At 35.9% G+C, this 20,311-nt stretch overlaps 1 protein-coding gene across 2 annotated transcripts in view; it reads left to right on the top strand.

Moving 5' to 3' along the window:
- The window catches only part of GABRA2 (gamma-aminobutyric acid type A receptor subunit alpha2), a 122,067-nt gene that overhangs the window by 55,584 nt on the left and 46,172 nt on the right, over positions 1–20,311 (top strand). For both annotated transcript variants that reach the window (XM_013062707.2, XM_004764910.3), the window contains exons 5-6: positions 14,760–14,980; positions 17,413–17,495. In XM_013062707.2, the coding sequence (XP_012918161.1) occupies positions 14,760–14,980; positions 17,413–17,495 (304 nt within the window). The remainder of the gene's footprint in view (positions 1–14,759; positions 14,981–17,412; positions 17,496–20,311) is intronic.

Below are 20,311 nucleotides of genomic sequence, written 5' to 3'. Positions count from 1 at the left end.
GAGGGTATTATGCTATATGAAATAAGCCAAACAGAGGAAGACAAATACTGCGTGATATCACCTACATCAGAAATATGAATTTTCTAAGTCAAACCCAGAAACAGAGAGTAGATAAGTGGGGTGGGGTGGGGTGGTAGGGAGAGGTTGGTAAAAGAGTACAAATTTTCAGCTATAAGATGAATAAAGTCTGAGGATCTAATGTAAAACATGGTGACTATAGTTAATATCACAGTATTGTATAGTTGAAATTTTCTAAGAGGGTAGAGCTTAAGTGTTTTCACACACACACACACAGATAAATATAAGTTAGTGAATGCGTTAATTAGCTAGATGGGGGAGTGCTTTCACAATGTATATGTATATGTATATCACTACTGTGTACACTTTAAATAGCTTATAATTTTATTTGTCAATTATACCTTAGTAAAGCTGAAGTGTAGAAAAAAAAAAGAAAAAAGAAAAGAAACTGATCATTTAGTAAGTACTTCCATGTAGAAATTCCTTGCAGACATTTGTTGGGAAATGTATCTGTTTTTGCAAATTGTAAATTCTGGGAAAAAAATCAACTAAGAAAGAAATGGGAAAGGCATTATAATTCTGCAGCAGGAACGAAAGCCTAGCAGTCAACATAAGGAATCCACTGATGTCAAGTTGAAAGGCAGCACAGGGACTGCTGACATGTGAAATTGAAGACTCAGAGGTTAAGGACAGTCTGCCCCAGAGCTAGGACAGGACCATGTGTGAGTGAAACAGTCATTATCAGGCAATCATGCTTCTAAGGGTTATGGGTCTGTGGTTGTTTGCTGCTGTCATTCTTAAAAACAGGATACTTATTAATAAGCTGATGCACAGAAAAATAAAAGTAAAAAGCTGGTAGCTGTTGTTAGGTATACGGCCATTAGCAACAGAACAAACTTAAAACTCTTTGGTCTGAATTGAATTAAAAGTTTTGCCCTCTTCAGTGAATCAAGCTCGAGAACTTTAAAAAATTTTAGCAAGCTCCAAATTTGCTTCCTATCTGGGAGGACCTTGCTACACATTGTTTTAAACATTAAAATGCACTCACAATCCAAATGATCTGGGTTAAATTGTATTCAAGTAGAGTTGTCGTTGGAAACATTTAAATAAAAAACTACTTTGATTTTTTAGTTTTCCTTTTCTATTTTGTAGTGTGTGTGTGAGTGTGTGTGTGTAAGAGAGAGGGAGAGAAAGAGTAATATGCAGGTGCACTTTGTATGTAGGGATATTCCCTAGATGAAGTACATACTTAACATCTTGGTGGGCTCTTGAAACACTCGAAGGCGCCAGACCTTTTTCCTAATGATTCATTTCCCTTGCATTACCTAGCCTAACACAGTCCTATAGAATTCTTTGGGTCACGTCAGATTTTCTACATTACTTACATCTTTATTCACCTTGTTTACTTAGGTAGCTGGCTTGGAGGAAGTTTTACGAATTGCAAAACCATCAAGGGGGCACGTGCTTTGTAATCAGAGTCCAATCAGAAGAAAGGATCTATAAATGTAGTTTGAACAGGGAAGATCTAATAAAATGAATTATTAACTAGAACAAGGTGCTTTAATAATAAAACAGGGTAAAAGAAAGCTCTAAGTAATGCAGAACTACTATATGCAGAAGGCAGCATCTACATTTGGGGTGAAGCATCACAAACAAGCAAAGAAAACACACACACACACACACACACACACACACACACACACGGAGCTGTCTTCCAAAAAAGGGGAAAGGAGTCTGCATTTGGAGCTCAGAGACAATACACTAGTAATTGGTATCCATAATACTGTGTGATATGGGAAGGATTTTGAGTGAGATACAAGAGATAGTTTCATCACTCAACAGGTATTGTTTGTTATTTGTCCAAATCTAAGAAGAAAGATGAAACTGGGGGAAATTAAAGTTGACTAACCTCTATATACATGTAACACACACATGTGCGTGTGCGCACACAAACACACACTCATATTGTGAACCTATTAGGCAAGACAGAACTCAACTTAAAAACATATATACATTTTATAACAAGAAATGATTTGGTCTTCATCATCACCAAATATAATGACTTTCTATCTTGATATTACTTTTGCTGGAAAGCAAGATAAATAAATGAGAAAAATTTGAATTTATGTTAGTATAGATGGCCCAGAAGTGAAACTTATCTGTGACACTCTAAAGAAAATGAAATATATTATATGTGGAAGGAAAACACATTATTATTAACCATATGTGCAAGTGGACATGAAGATATCTTTTTTTTTTTTAAAGATTTTATTTATTTATTTGACAGAGAGAAATTACAAGTACACTGAGAGGCAGGCAGAGAGAGAGAGAAGGAAGCAGGCTCCCTACTGAGCAGAGAGCCCGATGCGGGACTCGATCCCAGGACCCTGAGATCATGACCTGAGCCGAAGGCAGCGGCTCAACCCACTGAGCCACCCAGGCGCCCCCATGGACATGAAGATATCTAACTCATGCCTTATAGAAGCAGCTTGGTTATGAGAAAAAAATTAAAGAATATATTTAATTTCACTTTTAATAGCTTAGCTAATACACTAATTTCTATGCAGTGTGCAAAGACCCAAACCTCTACATCCTGTTCAGGTCAGTGATGTAGATTTGTTGTGACATTAGCCTGAGAGGAAAAAGCAGCATAGCAAAAAGAATTAAGAACCAAGGGAACACACACGCTTAGACATTCTGTTATCTCAGAATCATTAACTAGTGTAATTGTCCAAAGAAAGTTGCAGATCTAAATTATAATTAAAGATTCTAATTACAGTGTCTGCAATTAAGTTTAAAAATCTTTTATTTCAACATCTAAAAAATTCATGAGTAAGAAGGTAATTAAAGTTGGGAATGTACTAGTAGCTGACAGTTGACCAAGTTTTCAATAGGCAAGTGCATTTGAGCAATTTATAACTCATTCCTCTGTTATTTTTGCTTTTTCTTTTCTCCTTAGTTTCTATATTAGATCTTTTCCCGTATTAGTAAACATTTTCACTGTGTGTGCATGGTCTTTAGGCATAAGTGGTATAGCTAAAACCTAAACTAAAACCTAAAACTGCGCTAAAACCTAAACTAAAAACCCCAGTCTAAATGGTAATCTCTTGCAGTACTGTTAGGGTTAAACAGTGCAAATTTTGAAATCACCTCCAGATTTCTGAACCTGAGTTTCCCATTATGCTATTAAGAAGCAGGCTGTCAGATTAAGTTATGACTTTGGTTTATTGATCACTTAAATCCCCTTGATTAATCATTTTCTGTCCCTTTGAAAACAGAGTGCATTATCTCTTAGACTCACCAGAAGCTCTTGAGGTATTCTGTATTTTGGCAGTTAACATCATAGGGAGACTTAGTTATTAGATCTTGACATTTGGTCAAAAATTGACACTGGACTTAGGTGTTAACCCTTATCAGAAGTCGTCATTTGTAAATGTAGCTAGATAAGGAAACCTGTTATAAACATGGCAAATACTGCTTACCACAAGTAGTCATTTAACCCACATCAAAATTGGCCTGTTGAAGTTGATGACTGGAAGGTTACTAATATTTTGGAAGGATAGAAATTAGACTTTGAGAGCATGCATTCAGCTAGTCAGTATTTTCCAGTATCCTCTTAGAGTTTTTAATATTGTCCCTTAAAATGTGACTCATAGACACTTGGATTGGATTGTTTCCTGCATTCCTTCCTGGGTTCCTGTGGAACCGTAATTGCTAGTCATGGGGTATGCCAGTCTAATTGCTAGTCGTGGGGTATGCTAGTCGTGGGGTATGCCAGCACTTATGTTTTGGATACACTGAGTTTGGGTCTTTGTGAGAGATTTAATCAGTGATGTCTAGGTGCCGACCTATAGGCAGAGCTTGGGAGGGAAGCATGGGGGCCATGTGATGGTAGTTGAAACCATGGGCATGTATAACATTGTGCAAGAAAGAGATTTCGGGTGAAATGGTCATTGTACTTTCACAGCAAGTCTAGAATACAAGAGAATAAAACAGATTTTAGAGGAGACCATGAAGCGACTGGAGGTGTCTGTCAACATAAAGGAGGATTTCCTTTTCTGAAACAGACCATGTTTCGATCCTTAACAACACAAGTTAGAAATCACTGCCTTTTATTCCTTATCAGATGCAATGATGAACCATAGTCAGATGTTTGTATCACTTACATTTTTCTGTCAGGGTAGGATTCTGTAAGGGCACCTGGGTGGCTCAGTGGGTTAAGCCTCTGCCTTCAGCTGAGGTCATGATCTCAGGGTCCTGGGATGGAGCCCTGCATTACATCAGGCTCTCTGCTCAGCGGGGAGCCTGCTTCCCTTTACCCCTCTGCCTGCCTCTCTGCCTCCTTGTGACCTCTCTCTGTCAAATAAATAAATAAAATTTTGGGAAAAAAAAAAAAAGTAGGATTCTATATACTGATGGTGGTATTATTTATATGGTAATGGGGAGGACTCTTGGATTTTGCCCAGAGTAAAATCTAACCTAGGGGGTGGGGTAATGGTTTCAGAAAAGAGGGCGAATAAAGGCAGTTTGACTAGATTGACTCCATCCTGCCTTCCTGCAAGAGGGTGGGGTTCAGGTGATAGTTCTCTTGACTTCCTACAGAGGAGGGCACTCTTTAACATTCCCCCATTCCTTTTTATAAACTAAATAATAAATAGTTATAATTTCTGAACATGAGTGATTTTTTAAAAATTAAAATTGCAGAGGTCACATGTTCTTTCTCCAAGTTTCAAGGGTAGAATCTTTGTTCTGGGGGGTGTCCCACAGAATTTGTTTTCCCTAGTCAAGAATAATAGATGTTGTCTATTGATGCTACTCCCATAAATTTTCTTAGGGGTTACCATTACATGTAGATTGTTGGCAGACACAGAAAGTATCATATGCCATGGTGAGGATTTTCCCAATGGTTTCCTACCACACCAGGAGAATATGATTTTTTTTTAAGATTTTATTTATTCATTTGACAGAGAGAGAGATCGATCACAAGCAGGCAGGGAGGCAGGCAGAGAGAGGAGGAAGCAGGCTCCCCACAGAGCAGAGAGCCCGATGCGGGGCTCGATCCCAGGACCCCGGGACCATGGCCTGAGCCGAAGGCAGAGACTTTAACCCACTGAGCCACCCAGGCGCCCAATACCAATGCAAGAGAGCACTGAAAATGTAGGGACAGAGCAAGGATATCATGGTATGGAAAAGCCAAGAAAAGGATTCAAATGTATCATTAGATTAAGAACACAGAGGTATTTGCTGATCGTGGTAAAGGCAACCAGATTGCAGTGGGTTGAGCATGTGGGAGGTGAGGAAATGGAGAAATCGTGGAAGCAACATTTTTAAGCAACATGGTTGAGGAGAGGAGGCGAGACAGAGGGCAGTAGCTGTAAGGCATTATAACCATCAGTGAGGTTTTTCTTTTTAAAGATTGCATTGAACTCACTGTTTTCTGAACATGCCATTATCTTTAACAACTCTGTGGAGATGTTTTTCACTTTTCTTGTGATGCTTCCCCCGTTGGCCAACTGGAGATCTTTCATTTATTCAAGGCCAAGTTCAAGTTTCATCTTCTCCAATGTCTTTGTTGGCTACTCCAAGTAGGGTTAGTCCTTGTCCTTGTGTTCCACCACATGGTGTACTCACGTTTTTATGCCTTCGCATACTGGATTATAAAAATCTTCACGTCTTTCTTCTTTACTGCTGTGTGAGCTACTACAAGGCGTGAGTTGTGTTTGCTCATTTCAACAAGATTTACTAAGTACGTGCTCTGTGTCTGTCGCCGTGTGGGAGCTGAAATCCCTAAGTATAACCAGTGCTTGTCCTCAAGTTGTTCACAGTGATGTGGGGAAACAGCTAAGAAAAGTTATCAACTTTGAAACAGTGGGATCATGCATTTATTGAAGTATTTATGGATGACTATGTAGCAGAGGGTATGTGGGTATAGGATATCTATATCTGAGAAGGTTTCTAGGAAAAGAAGATAACTACAGAGGACAAATGAGGGGAGTGTTTTAGCACAAACTGGAAAGGCTGGTTGAATTTAGTAAAATGCAAAAATTCAGTGTGACTTGAGCCCAGAATGCTTTAAAGGATCTTGGCGGGGGGTGGGGAGTGGGAGTGGGGGGTGGCGGGGTGGGGGGTGGGGTGGGGTGGGGTGGGATGAGGATGTCATCCAGAGATGAGGCTAGAAAGAAACACAGAGCCGGATCACAAAGGCCTTATGGCCAATTGCCCAAAAAAGAAAGCTGCGAAACCATCTCCAAATGAAACTTTAAAACACAGTAGATCTCTTTTACCAGAGGACTGATTAATGGCATAGCTGTTTTGATAAGTGTCAACATTCTTTAAAATGTAGCCACCGTACAGACTAAAAGACTACTGTGGTTAGTTTAATATAGTTACACAAAAACACACATGCAAACATTATACACTTCACATTGTTTAATTTAAGGATTAAGGTATTGCGGGCAGGTGAGTGCCATAAGATATCTGAGAGCTTATCTACCCTATGCCTCTGCTGATGCCTTTCTCTTTAGGGAATTAGAGTTCTTGTTGCCCAGAATCCTTGTTACTACATTTAATTTCTAATGATGCCTCTCATTCATTCATTCATTGACTAATTGTTGTTTATTTCCTGTGTTCCGGGCAGTTTGTTTGATACTGGTGTTACAGCGTTGAAGAAGGTGATCACAATCCTTGTTAGTGTGGAATGAAAGTTGGCCAGATGTAGGGACTGGTAGGGAAGAGCCTCTGAAGCAGAGATCAGTGAGTTTCAGGACTTGGTTGGAACAGGACACATCAGAGGCCCTGAAGTATCAGTATTGCTCCAGACAGAGTGGAGTGGGAGGGTGCGTACTGCCGAACACCAGACTAGAGAGGAAAGGGTGGGGAGGATCATGCTGGGACTTGGACGCTGCAAGAAAGTGTTTGGACTTTATCCCAAGGGCTTTAGAAATTCAGCTGATCAAATTCAACAACACTTCATTTTTGGATCTCCCTCCCCACCCCCAACATTGTGACAATAACTTGAGTGCATCCTGTAGCTTTCTGTTCACTTTCAAATATCAAAGAGTCCGGTGCAGGCCAATTGAAACATCAGTCTTTGATGCTGGTTGGATCTTCTCTCCTTTTCACGGCCATGTTCACAGCTAAGCGATGTGCAGTGGGCAAAAGGCTGTAATCTGCTCTTCCTCTCCTCTTTTTGGGTCTGCCGGAGTTGAGGCAAGGGAAAGGGAGATGACAAAAATGGAGGACAATATATTTTTACTTAGCCTGTTCTGTTGGTGGTTCTCTCTTGGCAATTGGGGCCGTTTGTATAGCCGCAAAGGCAGGTTATCCCATGGATCACATTTGTGATATCTTCTCAGTGACCTCTTTATTGCCCAAACACCAAAATCTCAGGTGGCTTATTCCTTAATGGACTTTGTGTGGCTCAGCCTGTGCTGTTGGCACTTTATGTCATGACCCTTTTGCTGCTGGGTGTCCCTCACTTGTCTCACTGCCCTGTTGTTGAGTATGGGCAATGGGGGAAGAAACATATTTTGAAGGTGATTTATATCAAGCTTCCTTCCTTAATGTCCAAACTGTTTCCGAGAACTTTGTACATATTATCCACTTTGTCCTTATAAGAAGAAGTCGATTTTATTATTGTCACCATTTTATAGATATGTCATCTGGAATAGTGAGATTAAAAAACCTGCTCAAGGTCATGTACCCTAGTCAACCCAACCACAGAGCCTAAGTTCTTATTCTTAACATCTATTTTAAATTACTTGATTTATTATTTTTGTTATCTTTTGATCCAATGTTTAAGTCAGTTTTCAATGTGGGAAGAAGACTTCGACAGAGATTCTAAAACTCCATTCTCAACTTTGCAACTAAATTCTCCCTGTAACCTTCCACAATCCATGACTAACATCTATTAACTGGTCTATAAAAGATGGCAATTTCACTCTGATGTCCTGCCTTCAAGGATTGTTTTTTACGTATGATGTAACAAAAAGGGAATGGTGTTACGAAGCACACTTGAATTCAAAGCTTGGCCTTCTCTATCTCCTTCTTTAAATAGGTATGGTTTCTGAGGTATTTTTCACCTGTGAAATTAGGATATTTTGCATATTTTAATACAGTTATTGTGAAGTTTAAAAATTCTATTAAGCAAATTGCAATGAACTATTATAGCTATTCATCATTTTGAATATTTTATTAGATATATTTTAATAATCTACTCTCAGATTCTGACTCTGTAGTATCAGTTTTTAATTTGTTTGTGAAACTTGCTCAGCCCCTAGTTCCAAAGAGAAAACCTAGACACCTTACCTGAACAGTGGTCAGAGATTGCAGCAGCTGTGGTATTCTGAATCTGTTTGTGTGAGCTTCTTTGCATAATAAGGTTTTATGATCTTGTATTAACTGGATTGACTGGCACACTGCTGCTCTGTTCTAAAGCTTCTCCATTTTTTTTTTTTTTTTGCAATTTTTGCAATGCTAATACTGGGTTACATGTACTTTTCATACCCTTTTGAGTAACAACTGGAAGTGTCTGAGCTTAACCATTCTTGTATATTCCAAGGGTGTTATTTCTTTAGAGGAGACTAGCCTTTTTTAGCAAAAAGGGTAAAATGAAATAAATTTTGGTACTTTAAAACATGCTCAGTAAATCAAAGTAAATAAGAAATCATCCCCAGAGCAGTCCTGTAACTTGGTTATGTTTCAGTGAATAGATAGAATTCTTCAGAAATTGGCTACATGCATTGACTTATAATTAATGTAATCAGGCACAAAAAATAATCTGCCTTCACTAAGTGAACGTGTCTTTGAAATCATCTTTGTTTGAAGTACCAAATACGGAAATAATACTTATTGGTAGTTAAAACATTGGACTGGAAGTTGTATCCTTGTGTGGGTTTTGCCTCTACCAAGCTTGGAGACAGGAAACTGATGCAATTTAGCTATAACCCCAGCTATAAAAAGGAGAATTTGGATAAGTTTCCTTTAAAGAATTTTTCCAATCCTGAAGCATGTGGATTCTTCAACTTGTTGGTCTCACCCAACAGTCAGAGTCATGTCTCTGGAGCATAGACTGTGGCATAGCTGCGCGCTAATCCATCTTTGTGATTTTTTTGGTGTCTTCCTAAGTTCGCTTCTTAGTTGTTTGTATATTCCCTGAGGGATTTTGTAGTTGATCTTGTTGTTATTTATTCCTTTTAGAATCTCAATTCATGGGTCCAAGTCTTAAGTTTATATGAAGAAATTGCATTCTTTTGTATTTCTAGCAACACAAATAAAGCATTGACTTAGTCTACTAGTATACACTCATGGCAAGCCTGAGGTTTATTTTAAGGCATCTTTCAGGAAAAGATCTTTTCAAATACTGAGAATATGCATTTTATATGCATTTAAGGAAATCAAGTGCAAATAATTTGGAAATCCTGTTACCCTTAAGGATATGCAATAAATATTATTTGACTGAAATACTCCTTACCCTGCCATTTTAATCTAGAAAACAAAACCACAAAAACTGGTGAATCAACTGTATTTATTTATTTACCTGTATATTTTTATTAATACATTAAAATATAAGATAAACACTAACACATAAATTGGAATAATAAAAGGTAAGATGCATATCATTATTTCAGAAATAATGATATTTATTAATAAAGTAGATTTATTTTTGCTCTCACTTAAGATTGTCATTCATGATGATATTTTAGCAATTCATCTATTTAACTGTATTATTTAAAAATTTATCTAAGTACTTTAAAATAATAACAATCAAAGATCTGATTCTAAATTTATATTTTGATATTTATTTTGATAACTTATGGGTGAAAAAGATACATAAATTCAAATCTAAGAAATCTGTCATTGGCTATTGGTTACTGAACCATCACGCTAATTTTTAAAAAGTCATCCACCAATTCTCGATGCTTCTCCTCATGGTCTGAATGTTTAGTTTTTAAAAGAACTTGCTGCTTGCAATGGCCTTATGCCACAGTAACCATTATTCCAGGGTACAATATGTGCTTAAGATGAATGTCATCATTAGGAAACAGTGGTTATAAACTCATACTTTAAATAGCCCCATTGATAATTATAAATTTGCTTTGCAGATTTCTTGTAAGACTTGATTAGGTCACCATCCTTTATGTGGCTAATGAAGACCTCAGGTTAGGCACAGATACTCCTTGTTCGCTGCTGTTGTTCACTTGTGCTTGCGTAATGATTAGTGTTTTCTTCAATCCGTGCTGTCATTTAGCAATGATCTTTTGAAGCCATTTGTCTATTTTTGTTCGAGTTAGTTTAATCAAAACTAAATTCTATAACTTGCAAACTCACCTGATTCTAAATCACAAAACACTGAGAGCAGCTGAAGGAGACGTCACTCGACCATTCCTGAGTGGTTTACCTCTACGACCAGCATTGACTTACGGGGGCGGTGAGAGTGCCAGCATGGTTCTTTATATTCTCTATTAGCAAGGCTTCAGTCACTGCTTTAATTAATTAATTAATTTATAAGATTTTACTTATTTATTTGACAGAGATCACAAGTAGGCAGAGAGGCAGGTGGGGGTGGGGGAAGCAGGCTCCCTGCTGAGCAGAGAGCCCAATGCGGGGCTTGATCCCAGGACCCTGGGATCATGACCTGAGCCGAAGGCAGAGGCTTTCACTCACTGAGCCACCCAGGCGCCCCTGTTTGACACTGTTTATCTCTACATGCTTCTTAAATTTTTTTTTTCTGAGTTTGCTATTTTTCTTTCCTGCTATTGTGTGAGTGTGTGTGTATTTCTGCTCTTCAGTGATTCATTTTCTTTAATTTTCTAGAATTTTTTCCTCCTTATTTTTATAAGTTAATCATGACACATCTATATAAGTGATCCCTTCGATCTTCATAATTTTAATGGTCACTGCTAAAACAATACAGTCTGGGGATATGTCCGATATTTAAGTAATCACATTAAATCTAAATGGACTGAATTACCATTATATCCAAAGATATTTTTAATAAATTGGAAATGGTATCTTCAGAACATAGTCTCTTATTAAAATCCAGCAAAATTATACATCAATGACAAAAATATAATTAAGGAAACCAATACATTTGGAAATACAAACGTACTTCACGTATCTCCTACATAAAGAAAAAGAAAAGCCATAATAGGAATTAAAAATTGTCTTTGACTGAATAATACTGAAAATACTATTAATTATGCTTATTATATAACTGTAGTAACCATGACTTTGGAATTAATGCAGGGAAAGATAAACAATAGAAAAGAAAAGAAATCTCAGAAACATGGACACTGGGTACATAGGTATGGACAATATATACATCAGAGAAATGTCATTACAAATCTGTGGAGAAAGATGTATCAGTCAATAAATAGTACTAGGAAGTTGAAAACAAACAAACCAACCAACAAACAATGTTGAATTTTTTTCTCATACATAATAATTCCACAACCTAAATGTTAAAAAGCAGAACTTCTGCATCTTTAGAAGAAATGTACAGGGATGTATTTATGATATTTGCATACTTTTATAATCTTTATTATAATTCTTACTGAGTAGTAAATATACTGAGTAGTATATTTAATATTTAAAATATTTATATTCAGAAAATGTAAATAATTTCTATAACTCAATAATAAAAAGACAACCCAAGAGGAAATGGAGTACATGAAATAAACAGACCCTTCATAAAAAGTAGAGTGTTTAATAAATCCATGAAAATATGTTAAATTTCATTAGTCAATAGAGAAATCAATGGTAGAAGTATCAGCCATTCTACACTAATCACAATGGCTATAATGAAATATTCTATTTATATCAAGTTGTACAGAAACAAGAGAGTTCATGAGTACAGACCTCTAGGATTTCAATTTGAAAATATCTTGTTGTGTTGAGGATATACATAAAATACATTATGGTATTCCCACATGTAGGTTTACTCTACAGCAGTGGTGGACATTCCGTGGGCCATCAGCCCAAATCCTATCAGTTACCTATTTTTATAAACAAAGACCTACTGGAATATAACCACTATGACTCATTTATGTATCATCAGTGAAGACTTTCACACTACAGTAGCAAAATTGGGTGGTTGTAATACCATATAACTTGTAAAGCCTCCAGTGTTTATTAATTGGCCCTTTACAAAGAAAGTTTGATCTAGTTTAGAGTAACTCTTAGGTCTTTGTCCTGAAAGTGTAGTATAATAATGCTTGTAGCAGTATTACTTGCTATATAACAGATTGGAAATGGGAAAAAAAAAGAACATAGAAAAAGGGTGAATATTGTGAAATATTCTCAAAAGATAATGCTATGTAGCAATGGAAATGAATCAAAGTACTAGATAAATTACCATGAATGAATTTCAATAATGTAGCTAAGAAAGTTAGTGTCAAGAAAGTATACACACTATATGATACCATTTACATAAATGTTGAAAATGTGATATGGAAACATATATTTATGTGGTAAATATTTAAGCACCTGTATGGGAATGATAAACACCAAATCCAAGATAATTATTTCCTCGGAGAGTTAGGGCCATGTGATTGAGGAGGAATAAATGAGAGAGAAGTCTTCAATAATATTTGAGGTGGCATTTCTGCTGGCAATGGTTACAAGATGTTTATTATATTCTTTATACTCTCATATATGTCTGAAAACAAACTAAGATAATACACAGATGAAAGCCATGGTGCCTTTTGTGAAGATTTGCAAGCATGTCTAGAGGCAGAGGAAGAAACATACAATTGCAGCATGGAATCTTACAGTAATAGAACACTTTACGAGTAATGAAGATACACAGTCATCTGGCTATGTATTTTCTGGGTGTTCAAAGGACTGAGAGTGTGGTTAGGAGTAGTTCCTGACTCAGGCAGGTAAGAAACTTGCTTTAGGTGAGAAGTAGTAAGAAGTGGGGATTGTTAAAATTGCCTACAACAAAATGTGAGTACCTGGGTGGAGTGGGTGGGAGAGAAGAGGCACAGATCATTCTCAGCAGGTTGACAGACATACTAGGACACCATCAATGCTCAGAAACAGTTTTCCTGAGAACACTTTTCAAAAAGAACTCACCTGAAGCTTCCTGCTTATAAACCTTGTGTATCTCTTATAGGGTAAATCTGCAGGAAATGATTGCCTTAGCAACAGCTTCTGAAACAGATAAAACTTATCATAATTTTACAGAAATGGAAAATTTGAGTTTGATGTTTTATAGAAAGTTGTAAAATGCATTCAATTTTCCTGGACAAATAAATGCCTTAGGTATTCACATTAGGCTTGGACTTGAGGGAACCATAATTGGAAAGAAACACTTGCATAAACACTTAGTGAAGATTCACCTCTCAATCTAGATGTTTTTTTAAAAAACTGAGTTACATCTATACAGAATTGAACATTTTAAAATTAGGACTAAACCACTGAGAGTGAGTATCAGTTTAATCATGAAATTGTCTCCTAAGGATCAGGGACACAGCCCAGAGCCTTCGCTTACTTCCTGTTCATATATCATGACCTATGGCTGATACTTATTTTCTTCATCCATTCAGTTTTTGAGACATCACTGGAATCACTTACTTGATTAAAGTTTGTACAAATAATTTGATATTTTCATAAGTACATGGCCTTTTTAATCTATCCTTTTTCAAATGCATAATTTTGGTTGAATGAAATTGCCAATTGCTAAGGTGTTTATTTCAAATATGATGACTGTGGCTTTGGGCTCAAAGGATCGTTTCTGAATTTCCATTCTCAAGTGTGTGAGTGAGTATTTTGATGATCTGTCATGTAAGTGTTTGCACAAAAACACATTGACAAAAATTTTAACATCTAATAGATTATCAGTATTATTCACAATTGTGAATTGGACCTTGTGTCTAAAATGTATACAGTCTATTCTAAAAAGGACAGAGAGAGAGAGAGAGAGAGAGAGAGAAAGGCTGGGAATAGGGGAATGAGAAAGAGGAGGTGAGAAAGTCATACTGATTGATTAAGCAACCTCAAAGTGTTGAACAGTGGTAATATAGGAATTGGCCACTAGCTCATCTGTATGAATATTATAAGTACATTTTAACCTGAGGGCATTTATTTGTAAAATATTTGTATTTTTATGATTACAGTAACTTGTCTAAGTATTTTTATTACAACAAATTTTATAAAATAAACTCTATTGAAATTATCATCCACTAATACATTCTTGCTAGCAATATGGTATCTCACCATTTTTTTAGGATTAAAAAAGAAATATGATATTTTATAGTTCTTTTAGCAACAGCAGATGATGACTCATACATATTTGACAGTATGTTTAATAGTTGTTTCTTTTTTCCTGCTTTTTTTTTTTTTCACTACTGAGAAGGCTGCCTGCTTACCCTTTCTTGAGATAAACTACTTAGAACAATAACCAAGACCCTGCTCCCAAGCATGCTCCCTCTCCTTTACTCCTAAGTTCTAGGATGCAGGAAAGCAGTTTAAGACCTTGTTCGATTGAAAGAGGCCAGGGTAAAGTAGACTTAAACTTTTCTTTTCATAATATGTGGCTAATTGTATATATACACACGCTTATCTCATTGTAAGTGGCAACATTTATTGATAAAGAAATAATTTTTCAAAACTTTCTTCTCTCAGTATAGTAGTCTCTCTTTTTACACTCTTTTTATTACTATTTTTGTTGGAATTTTATGGTGACCTTATGTCTGAAACAGTTATTATTTTCCAAAGAATTCTATTTTCTATTTCAGGAATATACAATTGATGTTTTCTTTCGACAAAAATGGAAAGATGAACGGTTAAAATTTAAAGGTCCTATGAACATTCTTCGACTTAACAATTTAATGGCTAGCAAAATCTGGACTCCTGATACCTTCTTTCACAATGGGAAGAAATCAGTCGCTCATAATATGACAATGCCAAATAAGCTTCTTCGAATCCAGGACGATGGGACTCTGCTGTACACAATGAGGTAAGCTTTCAGGTTTGATATATTGCACTTAAGTACTGAAAATCCATGTATTAAACAACCAACCTAGTTTTGTCAAGTATTATCACAAATTGAACATTTTTATAACAGATTATTGAGGCATGCTTCGTAAAACCCTAGATATTAAATTAAGATAAAACAGGGCACCTGAGTGACCAGTCTGTCAAGCATGTGACTCCTGATTTCTGCTCACGTCATGAGCTCAGGGCTGGAGATTCAAACCCATGTCTAGCTTTGTGCTGGGCATGGAGCCCGCTTAATGAGATTCTCCCCCTATCTCTCTCTTTCCCTCTGCCCCTCCCCCAATTCATGCACATTTGTACATGCTCTCTCTCTCTAAAAAGGTAAATAAAATAAGATAAAATAGTGTTTATGAGGCTGATTATCATCTGAGTGTTAAAACATAAGCATTACCTTAACTATTAAGAATTGTTTTTGTCTATTTCTTTTTCACACTACATTTTAATTAAGTGCAGCTTGAATGTCATAATTTAAAGTTTCCTTTATACCGTCATGTAATTTTACTTTTAGTACTTCTTCAGATATGCATCAACATTTTAAGTGATTTTTAAGCAAGCTTTTACTTGATATTTTGATCCTCCTTATAAAGTTAATCTAAAGAAAAAAAACTTTTTCAAGAGGTAGTTTTTATTTAATGAGGTTTACAAATACCATAAGCATATATATTAGATTGAACAATATAAATTGCCATTTTGTAAGTCAAATAGTATCACGTAGCATAAATTTCATATGATTCAACCTTTAAAAAATTATCTAAAGAAGCAGACTGGGCAGCTCAGTCAAGGAAGCATCTGACTTTGGCTCAGGTCATGATCTCGGGGTCCTGGGATAGAGCCCAGTATCAAGTTCCCAGTCTGGTGGGGAGTCTGCTTGTCCCTTTCCCTTTGCCCCTCCCCCGCCCATTCTCTCTCTCTCTCTCTCTCAAATAAATAGATAAAATCTTTTTTTAAAAAATTAAATACACAGTTGCTGACTGTATATTTATATATACAGTATATATTTTATATTTACAGTATAGCAACTACTACATTTTAACTCTACTCATAAATTAATCTTTTAAAATAGGTTACTTATATAAGAAAGAAAACAATCACAAACCTAATAAAGTGATGTATAACCTAAAAATTAAATGCTTAAGAAAGGCTTTAAAACATGGGTAATTTTTATTAGCATTAAATATAGATTAGATATGTGTTCTAAACATTTGATGTGTTATTATTTCATATGAAATGTTAGGTGGTAGATTTCAGTTGTATAAGTTATTTAAAAAGCGACAAAAATATAATCCTGATCTTTAAAGAAAAAATTCTTGAGAACTGATTACTAAATGGCCCTTGCCTAAAATGGAAGTGCTAGCAATTCTATGCCTCTCTCTCTGAATTTTATAATCCAGATGCAATATCCCTATTGGTTTTACACTTTGAATATTCCCGTGGATTAAGACAATGATGGGAAATTTTGGCTTTAAACAAAATGTTGGCAGAGAACATACAGTTTTGGAAAATATTTCTTGGTGTTCTACTTAAATACTCTCCTAGAAGTATACATAATAATTAAATTGTTGGCCACATTTGTTTTGCTTGTCATAGGAGTCTTCTCTAAGTTCAGTTTAATACCATTTCTATCCATTTTACCTGTGTGTGAAATGGAATAAATGATGACTGTCTTTATAACAAGTTTGCTGTGATTCTTTTTTTTTTTTGCTGTGATTACTCTTTAATGTGATCATGTAGATATAGAAAAACAATATTTATTTAACAATACATTGCTTATGTCCATAATTTAGCCCATAGTCTAGTTTCAACATGGTATTTCTAAGAGGCATATCTATATACTATCTGTATCTACTTTTATATTTAAATCCATGTACCTGTATATAGTATGTATAATATGTGATACTCCTTCACAGTTGACATATTTTGGAGGAAACGCCTATGAGCTAGTATTGAATTCTTGTATCAGTTTTGTTCTATGGTTGTTGAGGACATGAAGAAGGAAAATAGCATTCTTTTCATGATAGAGAATTTTTTTCTTTTTTTTCCCCCGGGATCGTAAATGTCATAGTGAATGTTAATGGGAAAATAGCCCTTCAAAAATGTGTATATAACTTCTTTACTTCTTAATTAAAAAAAAAAAAAAAAAAAACTTCTTTAGTTCTTAACAAACCACAGAGTTCCAAATGTTTGTAAATAAATATTGTTATTTGAGCTCAGTTTTTGTATATGCTAATGTCTTCTGAAGGATCGTCTAAATGAACATTTACATGTGAATTAGCCTAATTCAATGCTATAAGGAAAGTCCTACCTTATCCTGGATGCTATTGAGAACAGGGAGGAGTGATTAATCTTGACTTGTCAATTTACTTAAACAAAGAGTGAAATTTTTGCTTCTAGGCTTACAGTTCAAGCTGAATGTCCAATGCACCTGGAGGATTTTCCTATGGATGCCCATTCATGTCCTCTGAAATTTGGCAGCTGTAAGTATGGGGATGAAGGTACATGTTCTGGGCCTGTAAAGTCAAGGGTGGTCAACATCATTGCTTACCGTATAGTTCCTTCTAATATTATGGAATGCTTAATATTTGCCCAGAAAAGTATAGAAGTAAAAGACTTGCTGATTTCCCTCTAGGAACTAATTGTCTAGCCCTATGGCACTCTCAAATATCATTATATATATTTTTTTCTCTTTTTATTTTTTTTTAAAGATTCTATTTATTTATTTGACAGAGAGAGAGAGAGAGATCACAAGTAGGCAGAGCAGTGGGCAGAGAGAGGGGAAAGCAGGCCCTCTGCTGAGCAGGGAGCCTGACATGGGGCTCCATCCCAGGACCCTGAGACCATGACCCAAGCCAAAGGCAGAGGCTTTACCCACTGAGCCACCCAGGCGCCCCATCAAATATCATTATATTTTACTCATGATGTTTAAATTATCACTTTACTGCCACTAAAGAATATCATGCGTTTTTATTCATGGGAAGGTAATCCAGGAGCTGCTTGTGAAGGTCAAGACCATGTCATTTACTTTCTTTTCCAAGCGCTAGGTCCTTAAAAATGCAATTTTTTTTCTTTTTTCTTTTTCTTTTTTTTTTGGTAACTAAGAATGAACTGTAAAGGATGGATGGTATTGTTTGTTAAGCCTTTTGCAAATGGCAGGCACAGAAGCTGGCTCTGTGCAATTATCTTCCTACTTTCCAAATAATGGAAGGATTTTTTTTTTTAATTTTCTAAAATAAATTTTAAGGAAATGAGTAACTGGATTTGTTATATCTTCTGCTTACCTAAGATATTTCAGAAAAGGCTCTGTGCATTTGGCCATTCTCTAGGTCACTGAGGTTGTATCTTGTATGTCAAGTGGAAGCATTCACTCTCCCGGAATAATTGAAAAGAAGGGAGGTCGAATCATCTCCCCAGGCCCACATTTAGGGCAGGTTCACAATAAATTCACGGACACAGCTGGAACAGTTTCTCTGGTGTTAGCATGTCCCATCACCTGACCTTTTCAGAAACCTTGCTCTTTTTATTATCCCCATCTTTATCCATTCGGGGCACCTTTTGACTTTTCATTCACTTGAACAGAAAGGCAGTTCCCTCACCTGGTTAAAAATATGCGTGATTGAATAGGGGCCTTCACTCCACAGATGTATTAAGTGAAAGAAAAGAGAATGATGGCTAAGATGAATGCAAACTCCTCTAGTGATTTGGATGACCATAGTTTTGTGGAAAGAGAAGTTCAGTCTTGTTCTGTTTATTCTTACAAAAGGTGTCAGCTCTCAATTTTCTTTGAGAATCTCTTCTTTGTTTAACTACAAAGCCTTCTTTTATTGTCATGGAAACTATCACTTCAATACTGGTATTTTTCCCAAAATTATTTAAGATAGTCAATCGTGTTACACGACGTAAACATCATGGAGAAAATCTACAGCAGATGCAGCAGAGAGAAACTCATTTGCATCACATAAATGGCATTAAAGAGAAAATTGAAAAGCCTTGATAACCAATGAAAGGATTTATTCAAAATGCAGTCATGGTATAAGAAGGAAAAGAATTTTTCACTGGACAAGTTAGTGCCATTAGGCAACAAATATAAATAACGTGATGTCTTAATTCTGAATATGAAATAAATATGCCTGAAAATAGTTTAAATAAAATCTAAAAATCTCTTGTAGTGTATCTACAGAGTAGTGAAATATTGTATGTGTGAGTTTCTGTATCTAGAAGTGATACAGAAAACAAAGTTTATTGTTAAGCATTCTCTAAGTAGTTGCTTTTTATTTTTCTTCATTTATTTTCTGACACATTGAATAAACAATTTGATTTGTATATTCTTCTATTTATCCTTGCCAATAATAAGTGGTTGATATTTAAGTGTTAAAAAGATGGACTTTATGGGCACCCTGGGTGGTGCAGTGGGCGAAGCATTAGACTTGATTTCAGCTCAGGTCATGATCTCAAGGTCTTGAGATAAATCCCGATTCAAGGCTTCTCAGAGAGCATGGCGCCTGCTTGAGATTGATTCTCCCTCTCTCCCTTCCTCCCACCCCCAGTTCTCTCTCCGTCTCTAGCAAATAAATAAATATTAATAAAATTTAAAAAGTATGGGTATTAGCATGTTGTAATATATTAACAAGCCAACCCAAGCTTTAAACTGCCTTAAAATGCTGACACAACAGAAGCTATCAGAAGCTGTGATGGCTTTGCCTTCTAGTTTTTTATTCCTCTCTTGCTTAAAAGCCCCCTAAAGTGATAGAATTTCTGGAAATTTATCATTGTTCTTAAAGATGCATCTTTTGTATAAGTTTATAATTTTGAATTCCTTTTTGTTTTGCTTTATTTCTGTTGCCTCACATCTTTATGTATTTTCTTGCTGCTTAACATGATTTAAAATTTCTTAAATGGGAGTCTGGATGTGGTTCTGTGCATTGATCCAAAAGAAATTATGTCATCTTTTGGGATGAAAATTAATAAAAAGGATTCGGGAATTTTTTTTTTCTGGTTACCAAATACTAAGAATCCGTCAGGATGGAGTTGATGTTTAATGCAGATGATGACTGAAAAATGGGTTATTTAACAGAATTAAATGAAATTATTCAATGAAAATCTAATTTAGAGGTGGAGTTTATAGGGAAATTTGTAAACCAAACTATCTTTCTCTCCTTTATACTTTACTGAAAAATAGTGCAGTGGTCTCCTGGTTTATATGTGTGTTGGTGGACTGGGAATGCCTCTAAGCTGCATGACTTTCTGCTCTGTTTTCTCTTACTAGTCTCAAAATCTAAAAATCATCTTCCTAGTT

This window comes from Mustela putorius, unplaced genomic scaffold, assembly GCF_011764305.1.
Source record: "Mustela putorius furo isolate JIRA1106 unplaced genomic scaffold, ASM1176430v1.1 tig00000430_pilon_pilon_pilon, whole genome shotgun sequence".
NCBI classification, from domain to species: Eukaryota; Metazoa; Chordata; class Mammalia; order Carnivora; family Mustelidae; genus Mustela; species Mustela putorius.
This window is presented reverse-complemented; position numbering and strand designations above follow the sequence as displayed.